This window comes from Podarcis muralis, chromosome 8 (assembly GCF_964188315.1).
Source record: "Podarcis muralis chromosome 8, rPodMur119.hap1.1, whole genome shotgun sequence".
Classification (NCBI taxonomy): domain Eukaryota; kingdom Metazoa; phylum Chordata; class Lepidosauria; order Squamata; family Lacertidae; genus Podarcis; species Podarcis muralis.
The window spans coordinates 55,837,606-55,862,123 of NC_135662.1; the positions used below are offsets into that span (position 1 = coordinate 55,837,606).

At 41.1% G+C, this 24,518-nt stretch overlaps 1 protein-coding gene across 1 annotated transcript; it reads left to right on the forward strand.

Annotated features, from left to right (window-relative positions):
- Nucleotides 1-545: 545 nt before the first annotated feature.
- Nucleotides 546-24,274, forward strand: GALR1 (galanin receptor 1). The gene is made up of 3 exons (XM_028737498.2): nucleotides 546-1,928; nucleotides 13,472-13,537; nucleotides 16,351-24,274. Exons 1-3 carry the CDS (start codon nucleotides 1,209-1,211, stop codon nucleotides 16,660-16,662), a joined length of 1,098 nt encoding a protein of 365 aa, XP_028593331.1. The 5' UTR covers nucleotides 546-1,208; the 3' UTR covers nucleotides 16,663-24,274.
- The last annotated feature ends 244 nt before the right edge of the window (nucleotides 24,275-24,518 follow it).

Here is a 24,518-nt window from a genome sequence, read left to right on the forward strand (position 1 = left end):
GCAGAAGCTTCAGAGGGGGAGAAATCCAATGCGGATTTCCCATTCCCACTGGGGCGATGTCAGAAGTGAGTCACACCCAAGAGAAGATCCACTGAGCACAACAGACTTAAATCCGCTGATTCCAAGTTAGTCTGCTCTATGACTAACTTCTAATATTGTATTTTAATTTTACATTGCTGTAGCCCTTACGAATAATAATAATAATAATAAATAATGTATGCTCCCTGAGCAGCTTAGAGGAAATGCAGAATACAAACGCAAGGAATAAAACCCAGACGGAGTTCTAGGTGGGATTCTGTGGCGGCTTTTGCCTCCTCTGGCTGGCTAAATAGAGGCGCCCTTTCTGCTACCTCGGGAGGCAAAGCGAGGAAGAAGAGGCACTGCGCGCGCCTTCCGACCGGCCGGGTTTCCCCTCCGCATTTCCACTTCCCGTCCCGCACATCCCCAGAACAGCGGGCTGCTCAACCCCGGAAATCCCGAGGAAGCGGAGAAACTGCTGCTTCGGCTGGATTTCCGTCCCCGTTGCGCGCCAGGGGCAGGAGCCGGGGAGAAAAGGCTACCCGGGTCTCGCGTCCAGCGATGTCGCGAGCGGCGCCTCAGGCAGCCTGAGGGAGGAGCCGGAGGAGGAGCTTGAGGGGGGCGCGGGGGAAGCGGGAGAAAAAGCGCCAGCCGAGCAGTCCGCGCGCAGTCAGGCAGCGGCTGCCTCCGAGCCGAGCGAAGCCCTGCTCGCCCTGCGCGCCCTGAGGGATGAAAGGCGGGAACGAGGGGCGCAGTCCAGAGGTCCCCTCCTGCGAAGACGACGAGGAGGAGGCGAGAGAAGAGTTCCCTCTCTGAGGGTCTCTCTCGGAAAGGGAGCTCTAGCTGACCGCATGGGCTGGCGAGCGGACCGCCAGACAGGGCAAGCGCCGCTTCCCGCCTTTTAAGTTTGCCGCTGCTGAGCGGGCAGGAGAGGGACACGCTCGCCAGCGCGTGAGGGGAACCGTCCCGGGGACTCGTGCCATTTCCACGCAAGGTGGTCTCCCCTGCCCTCTGCCCCCCTTGTTCCCGGGGAACAAGAAGGGGCTGGGCTTAGTCCTTGCGAGGTGGAGGAGAGGAAGAGAGAAAAGCCCCTTTCTGAAGAGGAGAGGTTTTCTGTGGGAGGGAAGAGACGGGGCTGCTTCGCTTGCCTGTTGCTTTGTGGAGTTTTGCTTTCCTAGACTGCCCCGAGCATGGACCCCCAGCCGCCCGCCCCCACCTCCCTCTACCACATGAACCACACCTGGGGCTTGTCCTGGCTGGACTCGAATGCCTCCAGGTCGGCTCCCGAGCGCCCCCTGGAAGAGGGGAGGGCCAGTTTCCTCTTCGAAATTGGCATCGAGAACTTCATCACCTTGATAGTCTTTGGCCTCATCTTCACCCTGGGCGTGGTGGGCAACTCCTTGGTCATCACCGTGCTGGCCCGGAGCAAGCCAGGCAAGCCCCGCAGCACCACCAACATCTTTGTCCTCAACCTAAGCATTGCCGACTTGGCCTATTTGCTCTTCTGCATCCCTTTCCAGTCCACAGTGTACATGTCGCCCAGCTGGGTGCTGGGCACCTTCATCTGCAAGTTCATCCACTACTTCTTCACCGTCTCCATGCTGGTCAGCATTTTCACGCTCTCGGCAATGTCTGTGGACCGCTATGTGGCCATTGTGCATTCCCGGCGCTCCTCGTCCCTGCGAGTGTCCCGCAATGCGCTGCTTGGCGTTGGGGTCATTTGGCTGCTCTCGATTGCCATGGCCTCGCCTGTGGCTCACCACCAGCGTATCGTTCACCATGAAATCATCAACCAGACTTTCTGCTGGGAAGTATGGCCCAATCTTCATCACAAGAAAGTCTACGTGATCTGCACTTTTGTCTTTGGGTACCTGCTACCACTGCTGCTCATCTCCTTTTGCTATGCGAAGGTGAGTGCAGGTGAATTAGCACAAGTCATGCCATAGATGTGTGTGAGAGGCAGCCATTCCCAAAGTATATAGGGAAAGCAGCCTTGGAGAACAATGACTTACACAGCAGACTGCACAGTGGTAAGAATAGCTTGGACTAAAATGAATGTTTAGTGTTCAGTGAATGTTTAGTGTGACGTTACTGTGCATAATCTGTGTTGGCTACAGATATAATTGCACAATGTTTAACATACACTAAAAGTTTAAAGGTTGCATTTGCAAGGACTTTATTGACCATGATGCAGTAGTTCATGTGCACAGAGGCTTAATTAAGTTATATATGGTGTAGTTTTGGTAAGTCAAAGTTGAAAAGTGTGTGGAATGGTTGCACAAGCTAAATTCCAGGTGGTAAGGGGTGGGGTGGGGGTTGAGTTGAGTTGCTCATAGATCTTGATCTTTTTATGATATTATAAACTTTAGACTAGTAACTAGAGATATATTTCAGAGGTTACAATAAGTGTAACTTCCCATTCCAAACACATAGTACTCAGCCACATTGTATTGAAACTGACTCAAGGCAGAGCCATACAACCTTGTTATATGGCTTCCATATGAACTAAATTGCAGCTGCTTCAAAGATAGGGCAAATTACAGTTCTTACCGTACCCTGTGTCAAAAATAGAGAGGCCCTGATCCAGATAACTTTGCAAGCGGCAACAGGCTGTGTGAATGAATGCTGCTTCATATTGCAGTCTTTTGCTTTAAAAATCTCAGTGTGAATGACTTTCTGAGGGGGGAAAAATAGGGGTTTCCTAAAATCTGTTCCTGCACAAAGGCACTTTCCAGGTGGTGGTTGCACAGTTCCTATCCATAAGGCAATCTGTGAATTAAAGTGTAATCTCTTTTGATAGATATCAGTGGAAGTTTTGCTTCTGAGGTGAAGGGTTCATCCTGACTATCTGATTGAGATAGAAAAAAAATCAATAGGAATGCTAGAACTAGACGGGACTAAGACATCAAATTACAATTGATTTGAAACTCCACACTCTCTTCATTCTGACAACACAGTGTTTTTGCTTGGATTTATAATCTGAAGGCTTGGATAGTTTAGTTGGTTGAGAAGGAGGCTCTTAATCTCAAGGTCCTGGGTTCAATCCCCATGTTGGGTAAAAGATTCCTGCATTGCAGGGGATTGGATTTAGATGGTCCTCATGGTCTCTTCCAGATCTACAATTCTATGGTTCTAAGTTGTCTTAATACAAAATGGCAATCCATTCACCATACAGCATTTATAATTAATTGTTACCATTAGCCATAGTTTCACTGTTGTAAATGGTAACAAATTTTGAAACCAGTTTTTAGTTAGAAAGACTTTGTATTTAGCCCAGAATCCCAGTACTTCCAATATTTCCAGTACATCAGAATCCTTGAATACTATATGCATGCACTGATTTACTAGTTTTATTAAGCAGAAAACAGATAACAGGAATGCAAACCATCACTTTTCAGAATGCCTACTAGTTAATTTATTATGTGATCTATATGAAGCTGTTGGCAGCACTCATTAGGAGTTTTAGAGCAAGGTGTCATGATGAAATGCTGCTCTACTTCTCCGTAACATCAGGAGAGAATGTGAAAACTCTGGGTTGGTATCAGAGTGCAGTGGTGAACTGGATGAGGGCCAATAAACTGCTTGAATCCTCAAAAGACAGGCTGTTTGGGTGGTGGTTTCTGTGTCCAGGATACAGGAAATTATTTGTTCTTGATGGGGTCACACTGTCTCTGAAGGAGCAAGTCCATAGCTTGGGAATATTCCCAGATACCACCATTAGATGTCTGAGTGTCCCTCTGCAGCCATGGAGTTCTTCTTATCAGCTCTACCTGGTTCATTAGCTATAGCTGTTCTTGGAAAGGGATAACCTGACTACTGTAGTCCATGCTTTGGTAACCTTGAGGCTGGATTACTGTAATGTGCTCTATGTGGGGCTGCTCTTGAACCTGATTTGGAAGCTCCAGCTGCCACAGAGTTCGGTGGCCAGACTGCTGATGGCAATGCATAATCTCAGTCACTGAGATCATCTGCTGTAGTATCATTGGTTGATATCCAAGCTGGTAAGGCTCATTTGACATCAACACAAAAAAGAGCTTTCTTTCATCAGTTGCAATATAGATTCAGCAGATGCCTCCTGTTTCAATTTTTAAAAGCCTGCTGAAACCTTTTCTATTTTGCCAGGCTTATGCAGGCAGATAAGAATGCATCTTTCCATAATAGTTAGCTGATTAGCTCTTATTTTATTTTTTAATGTGCTTGTATTATATGTAGATATTAAAATGCCTTAATGTTTTATTATATAGTAATATATAAATATTTTGTTATAAATAAATAGTTTTTGTAAGGGAAATGTCTCCATATTCAAAAGTGGCAGGGTTAAAATGATTAAAACCATTGTTAGGCTGTTTTGATAGTATAGGACACATTAATTGTCATGAGTAAAAATGTGACATTAGCCACATTCAGGCATTTTCCCACATACAATGCCTGCACATAGAGAGAAAGGGGCAATGAGAGTGCATTGCTGATCTTGTTCTGGATAGCATGCCTCTTGGACATCTGTGCATTGGTGAAGACATTGTAGCTCATATGGAGAATTTTTCTATGCTGACATCTGTGTCCAGGGAGCTGATTGCAAGTGGAGCCAGTAGCCTGCTGCCTCCTTCTGTATGTTCTTCAACAGACAGAAGTGACTCCCAAGTTTGGACAGAGCTGCTATTCTAGTTTCCTGGCGGGTCATTCACTGTGGCTTACTGCTCTGGTAGGGGGTGAGGCAGTAGGGAGAGTGGCTTGGTGTAAATGCACCAGCAGTAGTAGCAGATTGGCTCTGCTTGTGCACTTTCACTGTACCAACCCCACTATTGATAAGCAACAGTGACTCACTTGCCAGAAAACTAATGTGGCCCCCTTCCCCAACCTTGCATGCTATTGCTGATGAATGGTGAGGTGGTTTGAATATTGAACCTGGGAGACCACATGGCCATAAAATTCCCTTTGTGACCAGTCACAGAATGGTGTAAGGATGAAATAGGGAAGGTAGAACCATCTCTACCACATTATTAGGAATGTAATAATGAGTAATAATAGCTAAATGTATAAAAAATGCCTTAATAGGGCTAATGGCTCTTCTGATCTTGGCCGCACCTTATATGTTGCAATGTCAAGAGAGAGAGAGTTTAATCATGTGCTTATTTAAACAGTGTTTGGTGAAGCAGCTGTAGGTGAAATCACTGGTGGCTGCTTCAGGAATTGGTGAAAGAGTGGCATTCTTGCCTGTACCTTTAAGTTGTGGGGGGATGGAGTGAAGGAAGGGGCTACTTCAGCCAGTACCTTGCAGGTGAATGGTTGCTGACTGAATAGTCACCACTGGTCCAGCTATCCATGAAGCAACTGTGTGCTTGCATGGTGGAAACTGAGATTCTCTCTTGCCTCAACAGTCCTCTCCCAGTGCTAAAATAAATGCAGGAATTAACTACCTCTACCCCTGATTGCCACCAACTGCCTGCTGACACTTTTGCCCAGCAAACTCCTGAAGTGGCTGTCACCATTCTTAAATCTCCCCTCCCCCAACTGCTCACTCAGGATGAGTACAAACCTTAAAAGTAGTACAGTAATAGAAGACGTGCATCACAATGGGCTTCCTCCCTCTTGAAACCTACCGTTAAAAGCAACCCTCTGCTCTCATCTTGTCAATCAAATGCTTGTCCAAATAGAAACATCTCACAGAAATTCAACAGAGCAGCTGCTACATTATTGTTACACAACCTTGGTACAGCCCACAGAATTACTAAAGCATAATGAGTTACAATACCTCAGTGTAGTGATTGTTATTCCTAGTCTTAGTTTAATTGTTGGCATAAGATATCCCAAAGTTGGCTGTATGTATAATTGCTTATATCACAGCTGCATAATTACAGCCTCAGGAGCTACTAGGGTACAAATGAAAACACACACTAAATAAAATAACTTCTAGCCTGTTGCCTTCTCAAGGGGCAAAGGGTTCTTTTTGGATTCCAGTGGCAATAAACAAAACAGGAACTTTGTACTTAAACAGGGATTGTTTGCTAGACAAAAATAGAAAGCAAACCATAGAAAATACCAGATATCTCAGGGCCCTGTGAGTTGCCGCAGGGTAGCAGCACACCCTCCCACTTCTTCAGTCTACAGGGGCACTGGGATCTCCGACTAAGCAGGGGCATGACTGAGTTTATATACTTTTAATGTTTCAAGTTGAAGTCACCAAAACTTTTCCACTCTTCTGGTTGTTGACTTCAATGCCTGCTGGTGACTTCAAAGGACTGCTAAGGGCGAAGGCTTATTACTCCTGTGCTAGCCTTCTGCCTTGATGCAGCTGTGCTGCTTCTCTGCCTTCCAGATGTGGAAGTTGCTGCCAGATATCAAGGGAGAGGGGCCAGGCAGCAGAAGAGTCGGTGTGGGCCAGTGTTCCTGCCATTGTGCCCACACCACATCAATGTCCCTGCCACCTTTTCCTCTCCCTCTCAGTGTCTGGCAGTGATCCCTGCATTGGATCACTCCCCCCCCCCAAAAAAAACCCTCATGTTTTTGCCCCACCTCTTTATAGATGGAGTGATTCAATAAATGCTGGGGCATATCAACTACATTCTCCCTGTAAATACAATGCCTCTAGTTATATGGAATATTTTAAAATCAAATAATCAAATCTATAATCTCCATAGCAAAAAAATTTGCACAGTGATCTTAAACAGGCCAATGTTTACTAGATTACTTTTTGTTACCTTTTTTGGTTGTAACACCACTGAAAAATACAGCCCAATGGGATTTTTCCCATAAGGTTAATGGCATTAATAAATTTGACTGATTTGGGTCTCTGCCACACTCATTTGTTTCTAAAAAGTTTGGGTGGAGGATGCCGTGCTCATTAGAGTGGGAGCTTTCTGACAAATAAATTACCTCCTCTGTCACCTGTTCTGTAACAGATATGTGATTAGCTATTTTCAGACTATAGCCATCTAACATATTTTTTTCAAGCAGTTCATTAAGGCCTCTTAGGAGAAAAACTTTGTGAACTTTTCTGCTGCTGTTAAACTTTAGACATTAAAGTTTATTGCATTTTTCATGCATCTTAATCCAGATAATGTCTGGGATATGTCCCTGAAGTACTACGCTCCTTCAGCTCCTATAAAAAACAATAGCTGTTTAATAAATCTGCCTTCTACTGGAAAGAGAAGCAGCATTTCGGTAGCAAGTTTCTCCTCAGGCTGTTCATTTGTCTGGATAAATAGTATTATTTAAGAACACTTATGAATATGATTTTCACATATGCTACTAAAAGTGTCTTTTGCTATTTGTGTGTGTACTGTCGATGAATGACTTTAAGAGAGTCATTCAAATATCACAAATGAGTTGATGGATTATTATTTTTTAAGAAAAAAAATACAATGAGGTAAATCCAGGTTAAATTGGAGGTGGGAATGTGAATTGCCATTTTGATGCCAACAGAGTTGTGTGGATGTTGCGAAAAACATGAGGAACATTTCTCATAAGAAGTACCTGCCTGAAATTACCCTTGGATGATTCAGAATTGGCCTCAGAAGCTAAAGTAAAGCATAATTTCTGAGACCCTTTGACATGGATTTTCACAGGTTTTGCTTCAGTTACAAGAATGATTGCACTGTGATTAATACTGAAAGATTAATGAGGCAATTTCAGCTCAGTTCATTCACTTGGCTTTTCAAGGCTGAAAAACGAATAAAATATTATAAATTAACATCTGTTTTTTCTTGTCTCTGAAGAAGTCATTTTGTACAAAGTGCCTGACCACTGTGGATTCACTAAACATTGATTTATAACCTTTCCTGAGCCTCTGGAGTGGCTTTTCATGAGGTGGAGGCATCCTTCGAAATTCGCCAGGTGCATTTTCCACCTGGTTATTGGCTACTTGCAACCAAGTGAAATGCCAGGGCACCAGGATGGTGCTTGATATCTCCACCATCTGGAGGTGGATTCTTGGAGATCCTTGGATCTTGACTGTTTTCACACACTAGCAACAGATTCTGTAGAATTCTATCCATTATATTTTATCTGCACAATCAGAATGGATTTCAGGAACCAAAAAATTGTTTTGAAAAAAAAAAAGGACCTTTGAGCCCCCAAATGGCAACAAGGCATTCTGTTTTGGCAACTATAACTCTGGTTTAAGGAGCCAATTGGTGCCGAGCTTATGTTTCTGAGTTTCTAACATTGGGTGGAGGGGATTGCAACCTGCAAACCATGCGTCACACAATAGCAGGACTATAATAGCAGCAGTAGGAAAGTATAAAAAAATAATTGAATTGATCTGTTTGATGTAACAGGTAAGTAAGAGCAATGCATTCATATAATTATCTCTACTGAACAGTTAAGAATATCCATGATTTTATCATTAACCCCAATGAAAATTATTGATATATTTAAAGCAACACTTCCCATATACTAAGTGCTAATGAAGAGGTATTGCATGAAACAAGTGGATGAAACCATAATAGCTGCCTTGCAGCAATCAATATTGGCCGTACTTGGGGCTTAAATCATGCTTCAACCTCTTATGAGCTATTAATGTATTTCCACTGATTGACACTGGACTCACTGATTGCCTTGGTGAGGAGAACAAGAGCAGGATGAGAGGGCATTAGCAATACTCGCTCACTCCTGTTATAGCAAGCTGCTGGAAGGAGGACGGCAGCACTGAACTCCAGACACTTTTGCTGATATCCACTCCATTGAGTCAAAGCTGACAATTGTGATGTGATGGTCCTCAACAAGAGTGATCCTGAAGGGGGAGCCACGAATGGGTACCACACTTTGTGTCACTTGTCAAGATTGCCATGTCAGTGAGGCTGCTGCCCTGCTACTTTGGCTGTTGTTAGATTAAATGGGTTAGGCAGTTGTCACTGCAGGTATAGGCGGGAGATGCTCAGGGTGACAGCAGGGGCCTCCCAAATTTTGTTTGTGGTGGGAGGTGACTGTGAACCGTGAGTTAAGAGTGTATAAGGTGAGAGGAGTTTGCGAGGGAATGGATTGATGGGTGAATAAGTGACCGTGCTGTACTGTGTATGTGAAAGACTCTGGGGTGTTTTATTGCATTCCTCCTGTCCTGTCTGCAAGGCCAATTCAAGAGAGCAGCATTGAGTTACTGTTCCTTAAGGTAAAGGTAAAGGGACCCCTGACCATTAGGTCCAGTCGTGGCCGACTCTGGGGTTGCGGCACTCATCTCGCTTTATTGGCCGAGGGAGCCGGCGTACAGCTTCCGGGTCATGTGGCCAGCATGACTAAGCCGCTTCTGGCGAACCAGAGCAGCGCACGGGAACGCCGTTTACCTTCCTGCCGGAGTGCTACCTATTTATCTACTTGCACTTTGATGTGCTTTCAAACTGCTAGGTTGTCAGGAGCAGGAACCGAGCAACAGGAGCTCACCCCGTCACGGGGATTCAAACCGCGACCTTCTGATCGGCCACTCCTAGGCTCTGTGGTTTAACCCACAGCGCCACCTGAGCCCCACGTCTGCAAGACCAATTCAAGAGAGCAGCATTGAGTTACTGTTTCTTACCCACTGGCAATTATGCTGTGGGGTTCTGCAAGGCACCATCTTATACCTAGTGATATACAGTCATACCTCAGGTTACAGCCGCTTCAGGTTGTGTGTTTTTTGGGTTGTGGACCGCCGAAACTCGGAAGTACCAGAATGGGTTACTTCTGGGTTCTGGCGGTCACGCATGCACAGAAGCACCAAATCGCAACCCGCTCATGTGCAGACGCGGGTTGCGAATGTGCATCCCGTACGGATCACATTCACAACCTGAGCGTCCACTGTATAACATATTTATGAGGCAATTGGGATTGGTCCTTTGGAGATTTTCAACACAGTGCCATAGATAAGTATTGATAAATTGCCTATTCAGTATTGGTTTACTGTCTTCCACCTATTTAATACCAGGGTGGATTTGATTTAAATCATTAGTCAGCAAGACTTGATTCAAATCATTTATTTATTTTTACAGAAAAACTCATTCTTGCTGGTATAATCTTAATATTTTCAACCAGATGGTTTAATTTTTGGAATAATACATTTTCAGAGTAGTTTTTACAGTTCTATAAAAAATTACTGATTTGGTTATACTATTAGAAATACATAGACAGATAATTATGAAATTATTGTGAGGTTTAATAAGTTAATTGTTTATAGTTGGACAACTTTTCTGCTGTACTTTATTGGAAGGAGAAAAATAATATTTTCCTTAATAACAATTTAAACAATGTATTTAACTAAAACAATAACATTGTTATGTGATGTGGTTAAACAATTAAAAAGAAACAAAAAAACTTAGTTTTAGCACACATGAAAAATTTAAAACAAATCCTTATTTCGTGATGAATACCCTTTGGACTACAATGTAACTTAAATAGAAAACTATCTTTAGAAAGATTTTTCCTCCAGAAGCATTTTATTTTAAAAATCCAATTTTATTTTTTAAAAATCTGATTTAAATAAAAAACAACTGTTTTCTATTTTTATTTTTTTAAATCATTGATTTTTATCCACCCTGTTTAATACCAAATTACACTTATACATAGATGTTTATAATACCATCAGCAAAATAAAATAATCTAGACTGGTTTATCACATTTCTCTCTGTCCATCTTCCCTCACTGGACATTATCTTACATTTATATCCACCTTTCTTCTATAAATGTGGCATTAATGTGGTTCCTAAGAGGTATCCTATACAGACACTGACCAGGCGCATATTTGCTTATCTTCAGCAAGATGATAGCCTCATCTGCATTCAGACCATACCCTGGAACTAGCTACTGTATTTGTTCCCTACTCTTTACATGTGGAAGGGATTGATCATATGTTTGGTGATAAACTACTTCAAACATTTGGGTGATAGAGTAAAACATGTTCTTTCATATTGCATTGTTAAAATATGCTAACGCCAAATACAACCAAATATATCTGTAGTTTAAATCTCTCTTGGTCTGTGATGCTCTCATACTCTAATGTAGGAGATTTTTCCAGCCTTATCTTGTAGGAAAGCTTTTTGCACAGAGCTGTAATTTAATTTAGCAATATAACTATTGCAGTTTATATTGCTTATGTGAATTTCCAGGAATATTGTTTCTGAAATCTTGTTATAGAAACCATGTATAGGCAATTTATAGGCAAAATTGGCGAGAACCCAAGTATCCACATGGTACTAGATGCAAAAGAAATAAAGGTTTAGATCTAGAATATCTTTATTCTAATATATGTTTTTCACCCCTACATCTAGCAGAAGGGCAGTAAGAGGGGAAAAAAATAAAAATAGAATCAATGGACCAATGATAACCTGTATGTATTTTAAACTGGAATTCATGGGTGGCTTAGGAAAGCCTAATTTATTTTATGAAGTAAAATACTGTATTGCAGAGAGTTGATAATCTATTAAATGTACTACTATGCCAATAGTCTGGTCAAATACACATTGTGACTAAAACAGATGTACTGTATTACTAAATGGTTAGCCATGCAAAGTATATCGTAGCAAAAACAAGAGTCTGGTGGCACCTTAAAGATGGGCAGATACGTACAGCGATCCTAACTGTAGGGAGAGCTAGTAGCAAAGTGATGGATGATCCATTATCCCAGCATGTGCTGGTCAATTCAGAAGATGGAAGCCCTCCTCCTTCTGTGGCAGTTCTTTATACAGTGGTACCTCGGGTTACAGACGCTTCAGGTTACAGACTCCACTAACCCAGAAATAGTACCTCGGGTTAAGAACTTTGTTTCAGGATGAGAACAGAAATCATGTGGCGGCGGCAGCGGGAGGCCCCATTAGCTAAAGAGGTACCTCAGGTTTCAGGTTAAGAACAGACCTCCAGAACAAATTAAGTTCTTAACCTGAGATACCACTGTACATTTTTGAATTCCCTCCCAATGGTTTCCATGGGAGGGAATAACCTATGGGAAATGTAGCTGAAAAACACTGCCAGTGGCAGATCTATGACCATGGAGTGTGGATGTAAGTGCATTGGCAGAGAGGCACTTTCCCTCTGTCTTAATCCCCTCCAGCTAGCAAATGCAAGGGATTCAAATTTCTCTCTTGACATATTTCTTGTGTGGCATGACCTTATGTGGGCTAGAGTCCACTTTATCAGATGCTTGAATAGCTATTCTCATGATGACATCTATATGTATATATACAGGGTGAGTCTTTTAAAAGAGGCCCCGTGGAACATGTGTACTCTATATCCTCTTTTAAAGGACTCACCCTGTATATTAGTGTAGAAAAGCTGCCTGGGCATTAAGCAGTAATGATGATGGTGATGATTAATAATAAGAGAAGAGATGCAAAATGTGAGGCCAAGAGGCAATGAAATGCAAGTATAGTCTGGTGTTTCTACATAAAACTCACACAAGCATCCTGTATAAAGCTCTTTTATAAATTTCAGCTTTTGATGGACTATCACAGACTATACTTCCTGTATTTCATTGTCATTTGAGTTGAAGGTACGTAGCTGTCTCCTTCCCTGCCCTGCCCATCTATAAATTATATATCAGGATGCAACTCACTACACAAAGAATCCACCTAAAAGGAATAGATTTAGATGCATAAAAATATCAATGGAAAACAGTAATCTAAGGAAGGGAGGGTGCATTCTTACTTAAATTACACTTTTTCAGTTTAACTTAATTATTGGGATTTTTTTTTAATGTGTTGGATATTGTAGCACATTTGCTTTAGCTCATTTCCACTCTTCCCTTTTTTCCCTTTGGACCTTATTGTAATCCATTATAATCCTCTGATTAGGAATACATATAAAAAGAAACAGATAGCTCAGCTCTTACTGTTGCATTAATTTGGCGGTTCTGCCTCACCCACTTGGATACACATTTGTAGCTTTTTCCCCAAATATTTGGAAGCTGTAAAGAACAAATGTGTTCATAACTGCCCCTGAGGATATGATTGTTTATGTTGGTATTTGAAAGCTGGTATTTGAAAAGTTTAAAAACTTTGATTGTAAAAACCTATCAGTGTAACATTTGAACTTGTGAATGTAGTAAATATTTTTCACCAGGTACTTATTAGATGCAAAACTCAGCATGCATCCTTTCTAAGTAGACCTGAATAGGATGCATGCTGAGTTTTGCATCTAATAGGTATCTGAATTGAATGGGGTTTATTCCCAGGCAGGTGAGTGTTAGAGTTATTTGAGTGGAATTTTCCTATCTGGACCTTGTGCAGAGTAGGAATGAATAAGCTCCACTACAACAATGAGTTCCAAGAACTTTTACTGCAAAACTGTCTTAAACTAGTTGCTTTGTTTTATTTTGTAGCTCTAAACAAACAAGACATTCCATGTGTTGGTGAGGGGGGGGGTTATTGGGTTATTTTTGTTTTTATTATGTATTTGACTTTTTATATTGCGCTTTTATGTTGTAACTACCCTGAGTTCTGCGGATGAAGGGTGATATATAAATTTGATTTAATCATCATCATCATCTTTTCAGGTTCTCAATCACCTGCATAAAAAACTGCGGAATATATCAAAGAAGTCAGAAGCATCCAAAAAGAAGGTAAATAAATAGCTTTCCTTATTAAAAACAAGGGTTGAGAGGGCATATTGTTGAGTGCATATTCATTTCCAATATGACCTTTACCAAACTAAATTAGTAAATTTAGAAAGAAAATGTGATGATTCAGTATTTTGTGACAGATATCAGCACATTTCAGGAACCAGCAGATCTTACTAAAATATTCTGATAAATATTTAGGACTATGAAAAAGAAATCATTTTTTAACATGCCCCCTCCCCATTTTTATTTATTTACTGCAGATATACCAGTGATTTTATCTGTTCTAACGAATCAAGGCCAATGAGCAATCATACAATAAAACAATATTTCCTGTGCAGGTGGAAATGGCCTCCTTGTATTCTTTGCCTTATCTTGGGAAAGACTTCCTATGCAATGAGGAACAGGCAGTCTGACTGTAGCAGCCTTGACCTAATTGACCGTGGTCCCTCACTTGCCTTGTGCTGTTTTTTGTACATTTACACTATGCATGCACAAAGAACAAAGCCAAAATAATTAAGGGGCCGGAAACATAATGATGGCAGAACTGGAAAGCCACACTAGCAATACTTGCGCATTTAAATCCTCCACACAAATAAATGCATGAGAGGGAAAAGAGCGAGAATGAGATTGCTAGTTCTGCTACCAGTCCACTCTGTTAGCTGGATGGCTAAATAGCTGCATTAGGCAGTCTTCTCTATTTGTGTTATGCATAGCTCTAAATTGCATGGGAGGTCTGTACAAGTACAGTGGAGGAGGTGGGGCCAATAGGCTAATCACAGCTTTCCCTTCGCATACTTCTAATTGCATGAGGGATAAATAACTGAAGAGGGTTTTGCTCATACGTAGATCTGCTTCTGCAGCTATCAGGTCAGGTAGATGCTTTTGCAGATCGATGCTTAAGAGTGCAAACTTTTGCAGATAGATGCTTAAGAGTACAAGCCTATGCAGGTCTACGTAGAAGGAAGTAATACGCTTCAATGGGACTTGTTCCTGGAGTGTATATGATTGCAGCCACTTGAAACAGAAGGCTGCACTGCTCTTCAGGGAGCCAAATAGCTGTGGGTTAAACCACAGAGCCTAGGACTTGCTGATCAGAAGGTTGGCAGTTTGAATCCCCGCAACGGGGTGCGCTCCCATTGCTCGGTCCCTGCTCCTGCCAACCTAGCAGTTCGAAAGCACGTCAAAGTGCAAGTAGATAAATAGGTACCACTCCGGCGGGAAGGTAAATGGCATTTCCGTGCACTGCTCTGGTTTGCCAGAAGCGGCTTAGTCATGCTGGCCACATGACCTGGAAGCTGTACGCTGGCTCCCTCGGCCAGTAAAGTGAGATGAGCGCCGCAACCCCAGAGTCGGTCACAACTGGACCTAATGGGCAGGGGTCCCTTTACCTTGACCTTAAGCATCCTAATAAGTTATGTTGAGTAGTAGGCAGACAGTCTACTCACAGGCACACCATCTACTCATGAGTAAATGACATAGCTTAGCAGCTTGAGTCACTTTGAAGTGAGATAAGTATGTTTAATTTTTTAATTGGATTTTCAAATATATAAGGGGGGAAGGAACACCACGTATTTATGTTGCACATACAACATAAATAAGACGTTAGAAATGCATTTCAATTTTTTTGGCCATTATTATATTTCATGTACTTTGATTTTCTAAGGAGAATCCCTAAGACATAAATAAATAAAGAAGAGCTCTCTTGTATGTCTCCTTGGCTACACATTATACCAATAATGTCACAAAGGCTTCTGAGATATAATGGAATAAGATGTAGCAAGGGATTTTCAGGCCATTATGTAAAATGACTCTAGCCAAAGGAACCATCTGTTATAAATATGACAGATTTAAGAGGTAGAGGGTCAAATCCTGCCAAGAGTTACGTCTGAGGTTACTTGAGCATAACATAATGAGCTTCATATTTTTTAGCAAACAAGGGCAAATGAAGCATACTTAACTTGATAGATAATTATATATGACAGGAGCTATAATTTGTTTTAGTTCAAGGACAGAAGGATTTGGTTTTTTACTGTTAACATAAAGTGATATAAACCTCCCCCCCACCTCTCATTGAAAATATGTATGACAAATGTAGTATTTCAGATTTTGATTAAGTTTTTTTCCTTACCATTTATATCAAGACAGACAGCCTGAATTTTGTCCCAAATAAATCATTTATTTCATTTGCCATGGAAAATCATCTGGTTGCTGTGTCACACAACAGCTGTATTTTGGGCATATTGTTATCTTACTATCACAATATATAACAGCAGTGATCTCAGTTCTCCAAGTGCATGTCCTTATGTAGACCAAACAACACCATCAATATGCAAAAGACAAGAATCAGCAAGCATGGGTGAAACCCAAGATATTCAGAAGTGCAGAAAAAAACATTAATATGAGGTCGGGGGTGGGGGGAGATGGAAAATCGGGGTGGGAGAGGGAATGAAATGAAGTGTCTGAGAAATTGAACATTAGTAATACACATTGCACTTTTTTCTGATTGCAGATGTCCCCCTGTTTATGATGTTTAGGCAAAATGGCACCTCTCAGACACAGCTTGGTATTAGCTGTCTTGGAGAGATCTCAAGATATGCAGAAGTAAAAATATTTTTTGGGGAAGGAAAATCTAAGTGCTTGTATGGCCCGAGTCTCATTTGTTTAATTCCCGTAAGCTACTTTTTGGAAACTTGAATAACATCTGTAAACGTTTACTGTACCTCTCCCCCTTTTCATTGTTTTTCAAGCCTATATTGTAAGTCTGCTTGTTCAGTTGTTAAGAAATAATCCACGCTTTAACTTTTCTGTCTCAGACAGCACAAACAGTCCTGGTGGTCGTAGTGGTTTTTGGGATATCCTGGCTGCCCCATCATGTTGTACATCTCTGGGCTGAATTTGGAGATTTCCCACTGACTCAAGCCTCGTTTATCTTCAGAGTGGCAGCGCATTGCCTGGCTTATAGCAATTCTTCTGTGAATCCTATTGTATATGCATTCCTCTCTGAGAATTTTAGGAAGGCCTATAAGCAAGTGTTCAAATGCCAGATTGGTAGCAAATCACCTCTGAACGAAGGTAAAGAAAATCATATTGACACACCACCATCTACTAATTCAACACATGTGTGAACAACACTAACAATGTCTTTATTTGCAATGCCAGGTTTTCATATAAGTGGACCTGCTTCAGATAAAAAGCACAAGTGCTCCAAAACTTTATGTTGGCAATTGATAGTCAGCTTAGTGAAGTTCTGTTTGTAATAACAGCTTCTGGAGAAAAAGGTTTGATGCGAGAAAATCTGGGTTCATATGGAAAGCACTCTAATACTCTTTTTCTGGAATGCTTTTCAAATGAAGAGTACCTTAGATATTTTAAAATTATGCCAGAAAAGTAAATCAGAAACCTGCTATACATTTAGAAGGGTGTTCATTTATACCTATTATAATGTTTTGCTCCTATACAAACAAATGCATTTTTTTTAAAAAAATAAATCACTAAAGCTGCAATCCTAACTGTACTTACCTAGGAGTAAGCCCCGTAGAATGTGGTAGGACTTAATTTTGAGTGGTCATGGTTAGAATTACACCATATACTATTATTTCTCAAAATGTGACCTTTTGCAAGGAAATAGGATACAAATCACAGGCACCTGAGGATAAAAGTGAAATGTGCTTCAAAGCTTATCTGTTCAAACCGTGCAGTAGGTCCATGTAATTAATACCACATTTACACAATCAGCCAGAGATTGTCCAGTGTAAGATTACTGCCCACTTAGAACAGAAATGGAATATATTGTGGTGTTGAGATGTTCATGGTTAATAAAGCCAGATTTGCTGCTCAGCTTTGTGTATATGGGAACTTGCATAGGATTCCCTGGTGTGTAGATAATGAAAGAATATCAGGCAGACAGAATCTAGTTTCCAGATTTTGTCAGGTGCTTCCTATGGAAATAGCCATAATGGCGGCAAATTTCAGATACCCCTTCTCATGCTACTCTGGCTATTAAGAATCTAACAAATGAGAATCCACATTTTGATACAGGGAGCTGGTTCGTATGTAATGCTAAGACAAACCGTGGCTTGGCATGAACACACACCCACACTTGACTTAGCATGTTGTTCAAATCCAGGCTCATGGCTTGTCTTACTCCAGGCAAACCTTGAGCTGTAACCATGATATGCTCTTAGGTAACAGCTCATGTTTTGTCTGGAGAAGACAAACCACAAGCCTGGGTTCAAACAGCACACTAAGTCAAACAATGGCTTAGCAGCGTGATTGCTGGGGGAGGAGTGCGGGATCCACAGTTCCCTCTCTAGTAATCCTCACATTTACGCTAATTAATCGTTTGGTTAAGCATTACATGTGAACCTGCTCTATATGCATTTCTATATCAAGATACAATATTGATAGTATTAGTCACAGCACCCGATGGAAGCTGAACGCTACTATTTCTTCACTGATAACTCTAGATTTTTAATGAAAGTAATTTTAAATTAAAATTGAATTCCAATAACTTTTTCAGCTGTTTATGAAATGTGAAATCTAATTTCATGCACAGAAGCAAATTTAATTATTTACTAACTGTGTACCCAACTTTTTGGTTTGGGTGAAATATAACAACTTGTGGTCTATGAGTAAAGTATACTTCTTCTTCACATGTTTTGCTGTTTGCACAAACTGTACAACAGAAATAGAAAATACAGTAGGTGAATTTGGATTATTAGCTGTAATAGTGATTGAGGTGAAAGCCATCATAGGCCATGGTGAACTGTCTTTTCTTTATAGAATCATAGAATCATAGAGTTGGAAGAGACCACAAGGGCCATCGAGTCCAACCCCCTGCCAAGCAGGAAACACCATCAGAGCACTCCTGACATATGGTTGTCAAGCCTCTGCTTAAAGACCTCCAAAGACGGAGACTCCACCACACTCCTTGGCAGCAAATTCCACTGTCGAACAGCTCTTACTGTCAGGAAGTTCTTCCTAATGTTTAGGTGGAATCTTCTTTCTTGTAGTTTGGATCCATTGCTCCGTGTCCGCTTCTCTGGAGCAGCAGAAAACAACCTTTCTCCCTCCTCTATGTGACATCCTTTTATATATTTGAACATGGCTATCATATCACCCCTTAACCTCCTCTTCTCCAGGCTAAACATGCCCAGCTCCCTTAGCTGTTCCTCATAAGGCATCGTTTCCAGGCCTTTGACCATTTTGGTTGCCCTCCTCTGGACACGTTCCAGTTTGTCAGTGTCCTTCTTGAACTGTGGTGCCCAGAACTGGACACAGTACTCCAGGTGAGGTCAGACCAGAGCAGAATACAGTGGCACTATTACTTCCCTTGATCTAGATGCTATACTCCTATTGATGCAGCCCAGAATTGCATTGGCTTTTTTAGCTGCCATGTCACACTGTTGGCTCATGTCAAGTTTGTGGTCAACCAAGACTCCTAGATCCTTTTCACATGTACTGCTCTCAAGCCAGGTGTCCCCCATCTTGTATTTGTGCCTCTCATTTTTTTTTTGCCCAAGTGCAATACTTTACATTTCTCCCTGTTAAAGTTCATCTTGTTTGTTTTGTCCCAGTTCTCTAATCTGTCAAGGTCGTTTTGAAGTGTGATCCTGTCCTCTGGGGTGTTAGCCACCCCTCCCAGTTTGGTGTCATCTGCAAATTTGATCAGGATGCCCTTGAGTCCATCATCCAAGTCGTTGATAAAGATGTTGAATAAGACCGGGCCCAAGACAGAACCCTGTGGCACCCCACTAGTCACTCTTCTCCAGGATGAAGAGGAACCATTGATGAGCACCCTTTGGGTTCGGTCAGTCAGCCAGTTACAAATCCACTGAGTGGTAGCATAGTCAAGACCGCATTTTACCAGCTTCTTTACAAGAATATCATGGGGCACCTTGTCAAATGCCTTGCTGAAATCAAGGTAGGCTACATCCACTGCATTCCCTTCATCTACCAGGCTTGTAATTCTGTCAAAGAACGAGATCAGGTTAGTCTGACATGACTTATTTTTCAGAAATCCATGCTGACTATTGGTGATCACAGCATTCCTTTCTAGGTGCTCACAGACTGTTTGCTTAATGATCTGCTCCAGAATCTTCCCTGGTATTGATGTCAGACTGACTGGGCGATAATTATTTGGGTTCTCTCTTTTCCCCTTTTTGAAAATAGGGACAACATTTGCCCTCCTCCAGTCTGCCGGGACTTCGCCTGTTCTCCAGGAATTCTCAAAGATGACTGCCAGTGGTTCTGTGCATGATGATTACTTTTTTCCTTTTATTAGTATGATGGCTTTAAGTACTCTGACTTCTTAGAAAAAAGGACAAGATCACACTTCATCGCTGCCAGGCTCAAATCAGTTTTCTTAATAGTTTTGAGTTGCAAAGCTATAAAGCCAATTAGAATCAACATATTTAATTTGGAACCTGCTCTTAACGATACTGTTCTTCCCCCAAGTGTGCTCCACGTACCCAGAATGAATACATTTTAAAAATCTGAACTCCTTGAAAAAAAACCTTGTTTTGGAGAGCCATGGAAAGTCCATGGAAATTCTGCCCAATCTTCTACACACAGTTGGTTCCAGTGATGCTGCTAATTGAAGCAGCTCACTCAAACTACAGGCCCAATGCATTTATTCAGTCACCTCTAGTTCTCAATCACAATTTTCTTATAATGTTGCCCCATTTTTGCTCCCAGCTCTGTATTTGGAGGGATTCGACTGCCACTCAAATCTTAGGGGAAAAGTTGACTGATGCTTTGGAGAGCCTCCTGCTTCCTGCCTTCCTCAAATTTAGCCAAAGCATGCCTGCCAATAGCTTTTTAAAAAACCAGCAGCTAAATGGGCTATCACAAATGCCACCTCCCTTCTCCCTATAATTCAAGCACTGAATGTGACAGCAATGAAGAAAATTGAACAGTGCTTCCTGAGTGACTTGACATTTTGTTCTGTAGGATTATTATTGTTATTTTTTTTTATTAGCTAATTAAGAGTGTGTCTTGCATTTAATAGTTTACTTGCAGCCTACTCCCAGAAGATCCCTCATCCTTTACGGTGCTATATGAACTGTTTCAGGCTTATGCAAGAGGCTTACTGCGACTAGTTTAATTTTAAAAAAGTCTCCAGAAGGACACAAACCACATCACAAACAGCTTCAACGCTGTTCAGTTTGCCATGTGACATTGGTGAGAGGGGATTGTGTCAATAATATAAGATTATTTGGGGGCTCATGGAATTAATTACATAGTATCATAACCTTCCTATATATATTTACAAATTGACAAAAACACCTATGAAAGCATAAAACATGGGCCTTCTTATGGGCAAATGTGCATAAGAGAAATGGAAATCTTTGACAACAACATGATAACCACATTGCACTGAAATCTTGAATATTTAAATAATGGGAGCTATCCTACTGAATATATTCATTTTTAAGTAGGATGAGAGTCATGAAGCCATGAGTTGTTATAATGGTTTAATTCGACGTCTACCAACCTTTCTGGTTGCAATTGTGTTTTATAGAGGCACAGGGCACATCTTTTTACATTCCATGGTCTGGGAAACAGAATACTGGTTGTCCTGTGAAACCCTATCAAGTCATGGAACACTTTCTTTAACATATGCAATTGATTAAACTGAGTATGAAGGCTCAAGTCAGTTTTGTGGGACTGAAGGTTTGAGTGTGTCGGCTTGCTACCCTTTGAACACTGTGCCACATGTCCACTCCAACTACCATCCCATCATCGCTGTTTTGAATGTAGCATACAAAATGTTCCAGAGGATTTGGAGTGATGGTGATGGATTGGCAGGTTCAAAGGCCAAAATATGAACCGCAGCAGAGTTAGTTCCAAAACTGTAAGCATAGCACTAATCTTTGCACATCAGTTTCATGCACTTTACTTTTACTGTTACTCATACACAGACTGCACAGAGAAACTTCTTAAGATTCTTGTGTAGGGTTATATGCTGCCTTTTTCAATAAGAAAAGACCACTCATTATTACCAATTCACTGATGCATTCAGCTGCAAGAGCTTAGTGTGGTTAGCCCATGTAAAATAATAATAACGAATAGGCCAAATGAATTTTCATAATCCTCAATTGGATTAAGAAGTTTTTGAGTGATGAGTGATGCAGCATGAATGCCATCTGAAGATTTTTATTCACACATTCATTAATTAAGCACAGCACAATAAAAAATTAAAAAAATAATAATCTGAAAGCTTTCCTTATGTAAGACTTTAATTGACGTGAACCACTGTCTGTCAATATTGGAAATGAAGTGTGAACAGAACTGGCTGGAATTTTAATAGACAAGTAGATTTCCAGAAAAAAAGCTATTTTTTCCAGGGCTAGGAAAGCATAACTGAAAGGCAAATCTACCTTCAATTTTTGCACAAGCTTAGTATTTTGGTTGTTCAAAGAAGTAATGCAGTCTCCTGTGTATTTTAGTCATTAAGGAATGACCATTATGCCACAACCAGGTTACATTATGTGTCCATTAGCTGCAACTATGGTAGCACTGAGCACATATGCCTATTCCATCATCACAAGACGTAGACAGGAAATTTGGCCTGGGGAAGCATCCAAAACAAAGTCATGTCAAAAGACTTATGTCACAATTCTGTGCATGCTTATGGGGAAGTTCAATTGGGCTTACTCCTAGCCAGGTGTACATAGAACTGTAGCTTAAGGCTGGAACCCTAAGCACACTTAGGAGGGAGTAAGCTCCATTAAATACAGTGGAGCTTTCTTCAACTCAAAGGATTGCATAGACCTCAGTAAAGGCACTAATAATAATAATTAATATAATAATTTAAACCCCGCCCTCCCCAGCCAAGTCCAGGCTCAGGGCGGCTAACAACCAATAATAAAAACAAGTTGATTAAAATACAATTTAAAATATTAAGATACAACATTAAAACATTAGGATGCAGCCTCTTCACAGGAGGAGAAAGGGAAAAGAAAGAGGGGGAGGGAATCTAACTGATTCTAAGCCAAAGGCCAGGTGGAACAACTCTGTCTCACATTAGATCAGGGGGAATGACTGTCTCTCTATAGTCTCATTATCAACTCAATTATTTTTATAGGAGGAAAACAGCCCAGGAAGAGCTGCCATTTTCTACTAATCACGGTTACCTGTATGTATTTGTAGAACAGGGTTTCCCACACTTGGGTCTCTAGCTGTTTTTGGACTACAGTTCCCATCATCCCTGACCACTGGTCCTGCTAGCTAGGGATGATGGGAGTTGTAGTCCAAAGACCAGCTGTTTGGGACCCAAGTTTGGGAAACCCTGTTGTAGAATGAGGTAAAAAATGATATATCAGGGATGGCATCGGTACCTTGTGTCTTTGGGCAGCTGCCCAGGGTCTAGCAGCCTGGCAAGGTCCACTGTTGGTGCCTGACCCCTCTTTAAGTCTAGCCACCATTTTAATTTCCCACAGGGTCTGTGACGTAGCTTTGTATTGCGGTAGATATTCTGCTGTGAGATATTTTCCCCGGGCCTTTTCAAATCTGTGGCCAGCCTGCACTAATTTGGGTGAGGGGGGCTGTTTCTTTTCTAATGCCATTTTGGGCTTAGTTCTCCAGTGCACAGATCCTCACATGCAGCAACAAGCTTGATGCATCCGTACAAAATAACCTCTGTGCAATCACCTGTGGAACAGATTATGGATGTTGGCTTGTGGCGGCCATCATCCTTCATCATCTCGAGCCATTCAGGTGAAAGAAACAAATTGCTTTATGGCCACCATTCAGTTTTAGACAACTCTGAAATATTTATTTTCACACTTCTGCATCTGATAACCTGTACAAGGAAAATATTTCCAAGAAGTGATACAATAAATCGGTGAAAGGGGGAAGCATTATACATTGACTCTCATACATTCAGCTTCCTCCTTCCCTTTCCTCCCTCCAGCTGAAAGCCTAGCAAGGTATCTGGCCACTCCTTTGAACAGGCGTGGGTGGTTCTTGATGCTGACTTTTCATATGTAGATCTAGCTATTATACTCCTTGCCAGGGCTGTGTATGCAGTTAATGCTCCAGACTTCATGTTTATCACTGGGATGGATCCACACTAAATTAGTTGCACTTAGTTCCCATTGGGGGTGGATTTAAATCATGACTTGACTTAAACGCTTTGATTTCTGCGGGTCCCAATTTCAACTAACTTTAGCCTGCAATCCTAAATACACTTACCTGGGAGTAAGTACCAGTGAGCACAGTGGAAATTACTTTATGCCTTTGGAGTTATTATCTCCCAACCCAGTTTAATTCTTTTTAAAATTAATGAATGTTACCATTTGTAAGAGATGCACTGTTGTTGTTTTTTAAAGTATTTCCACGAAGAACTATTACTTTAAATATATAACCAGAGTATGGGAAAATGAATGTACAGTTATAACCTTATGAATGTATTTATCATTTTATGATTTTACAGTTAACAGCTGCTCAAGACTCTGCTCTCTTTGCATATTATTAAAACATATACATGCATTTTCAGTCAATGAAGTGGAAAGGATTTTCTAAGATTGCAATATTAAGAGTGAGAGCAGGAAGTAAAACATGTAACTATATTTGCTACCTTGAAATAATTTTGAATGTATTTGACCTGTGTGAGTTTCAGGTTTTCAAATATGAATGTAACATTTGAATAATCTGTATTTCCACACATAATGTAACGCAAAAGTTGCTTTATACTGTGTTTGCACCACATCATTATATTTATAATGCCATAAACCGTCTGAGTTTTTAATTTCCTTATCTGATGGGAGGCAATGCACCAAGCTCTGCTGCCAGGCAACTTTCCATTGACTTGAGTGTGGCCTCACAGATCCTTCCATGAAGAGAAACCCAATTGTGCCATTTTACTGCTCTGAAATGTCTTTATATGTATAAACACTTACACAAAAATGCACGAAAAGCGATTGCAGAGAACTGAAGCCAAGGGTCCTACAGCAATGATAAGCTGGTACAAATGAAA

What these genes read in the sequence shown, in the direction of transcription:
- GALR1 (XM_028737498.2), top strand. Translation starts at nt 1,209, where the DNA reads ATGGACCCCCAGCCGCCCGCCCCCACCTCCCTCTACCACATGAACCAC. An exon ending in TCTCCTTTTGCTATGCGAAG is followed by an intron (nt 1,929 to 13,471) that starts GTGAGTGCAGGT and finishes TCATCTTTTCAG; the next exon opens with GTTCTCAATCACCTGCATAA. An exon ending in CAGAAGCATCCAAAAAGAAG is followed by an intron (nt 13,538 to 16,350) that starts GTAAATAAATAG and finishes TTTCTGTCTCAG; the next exon opens with ACAGCACAAACAGTCCTGGT.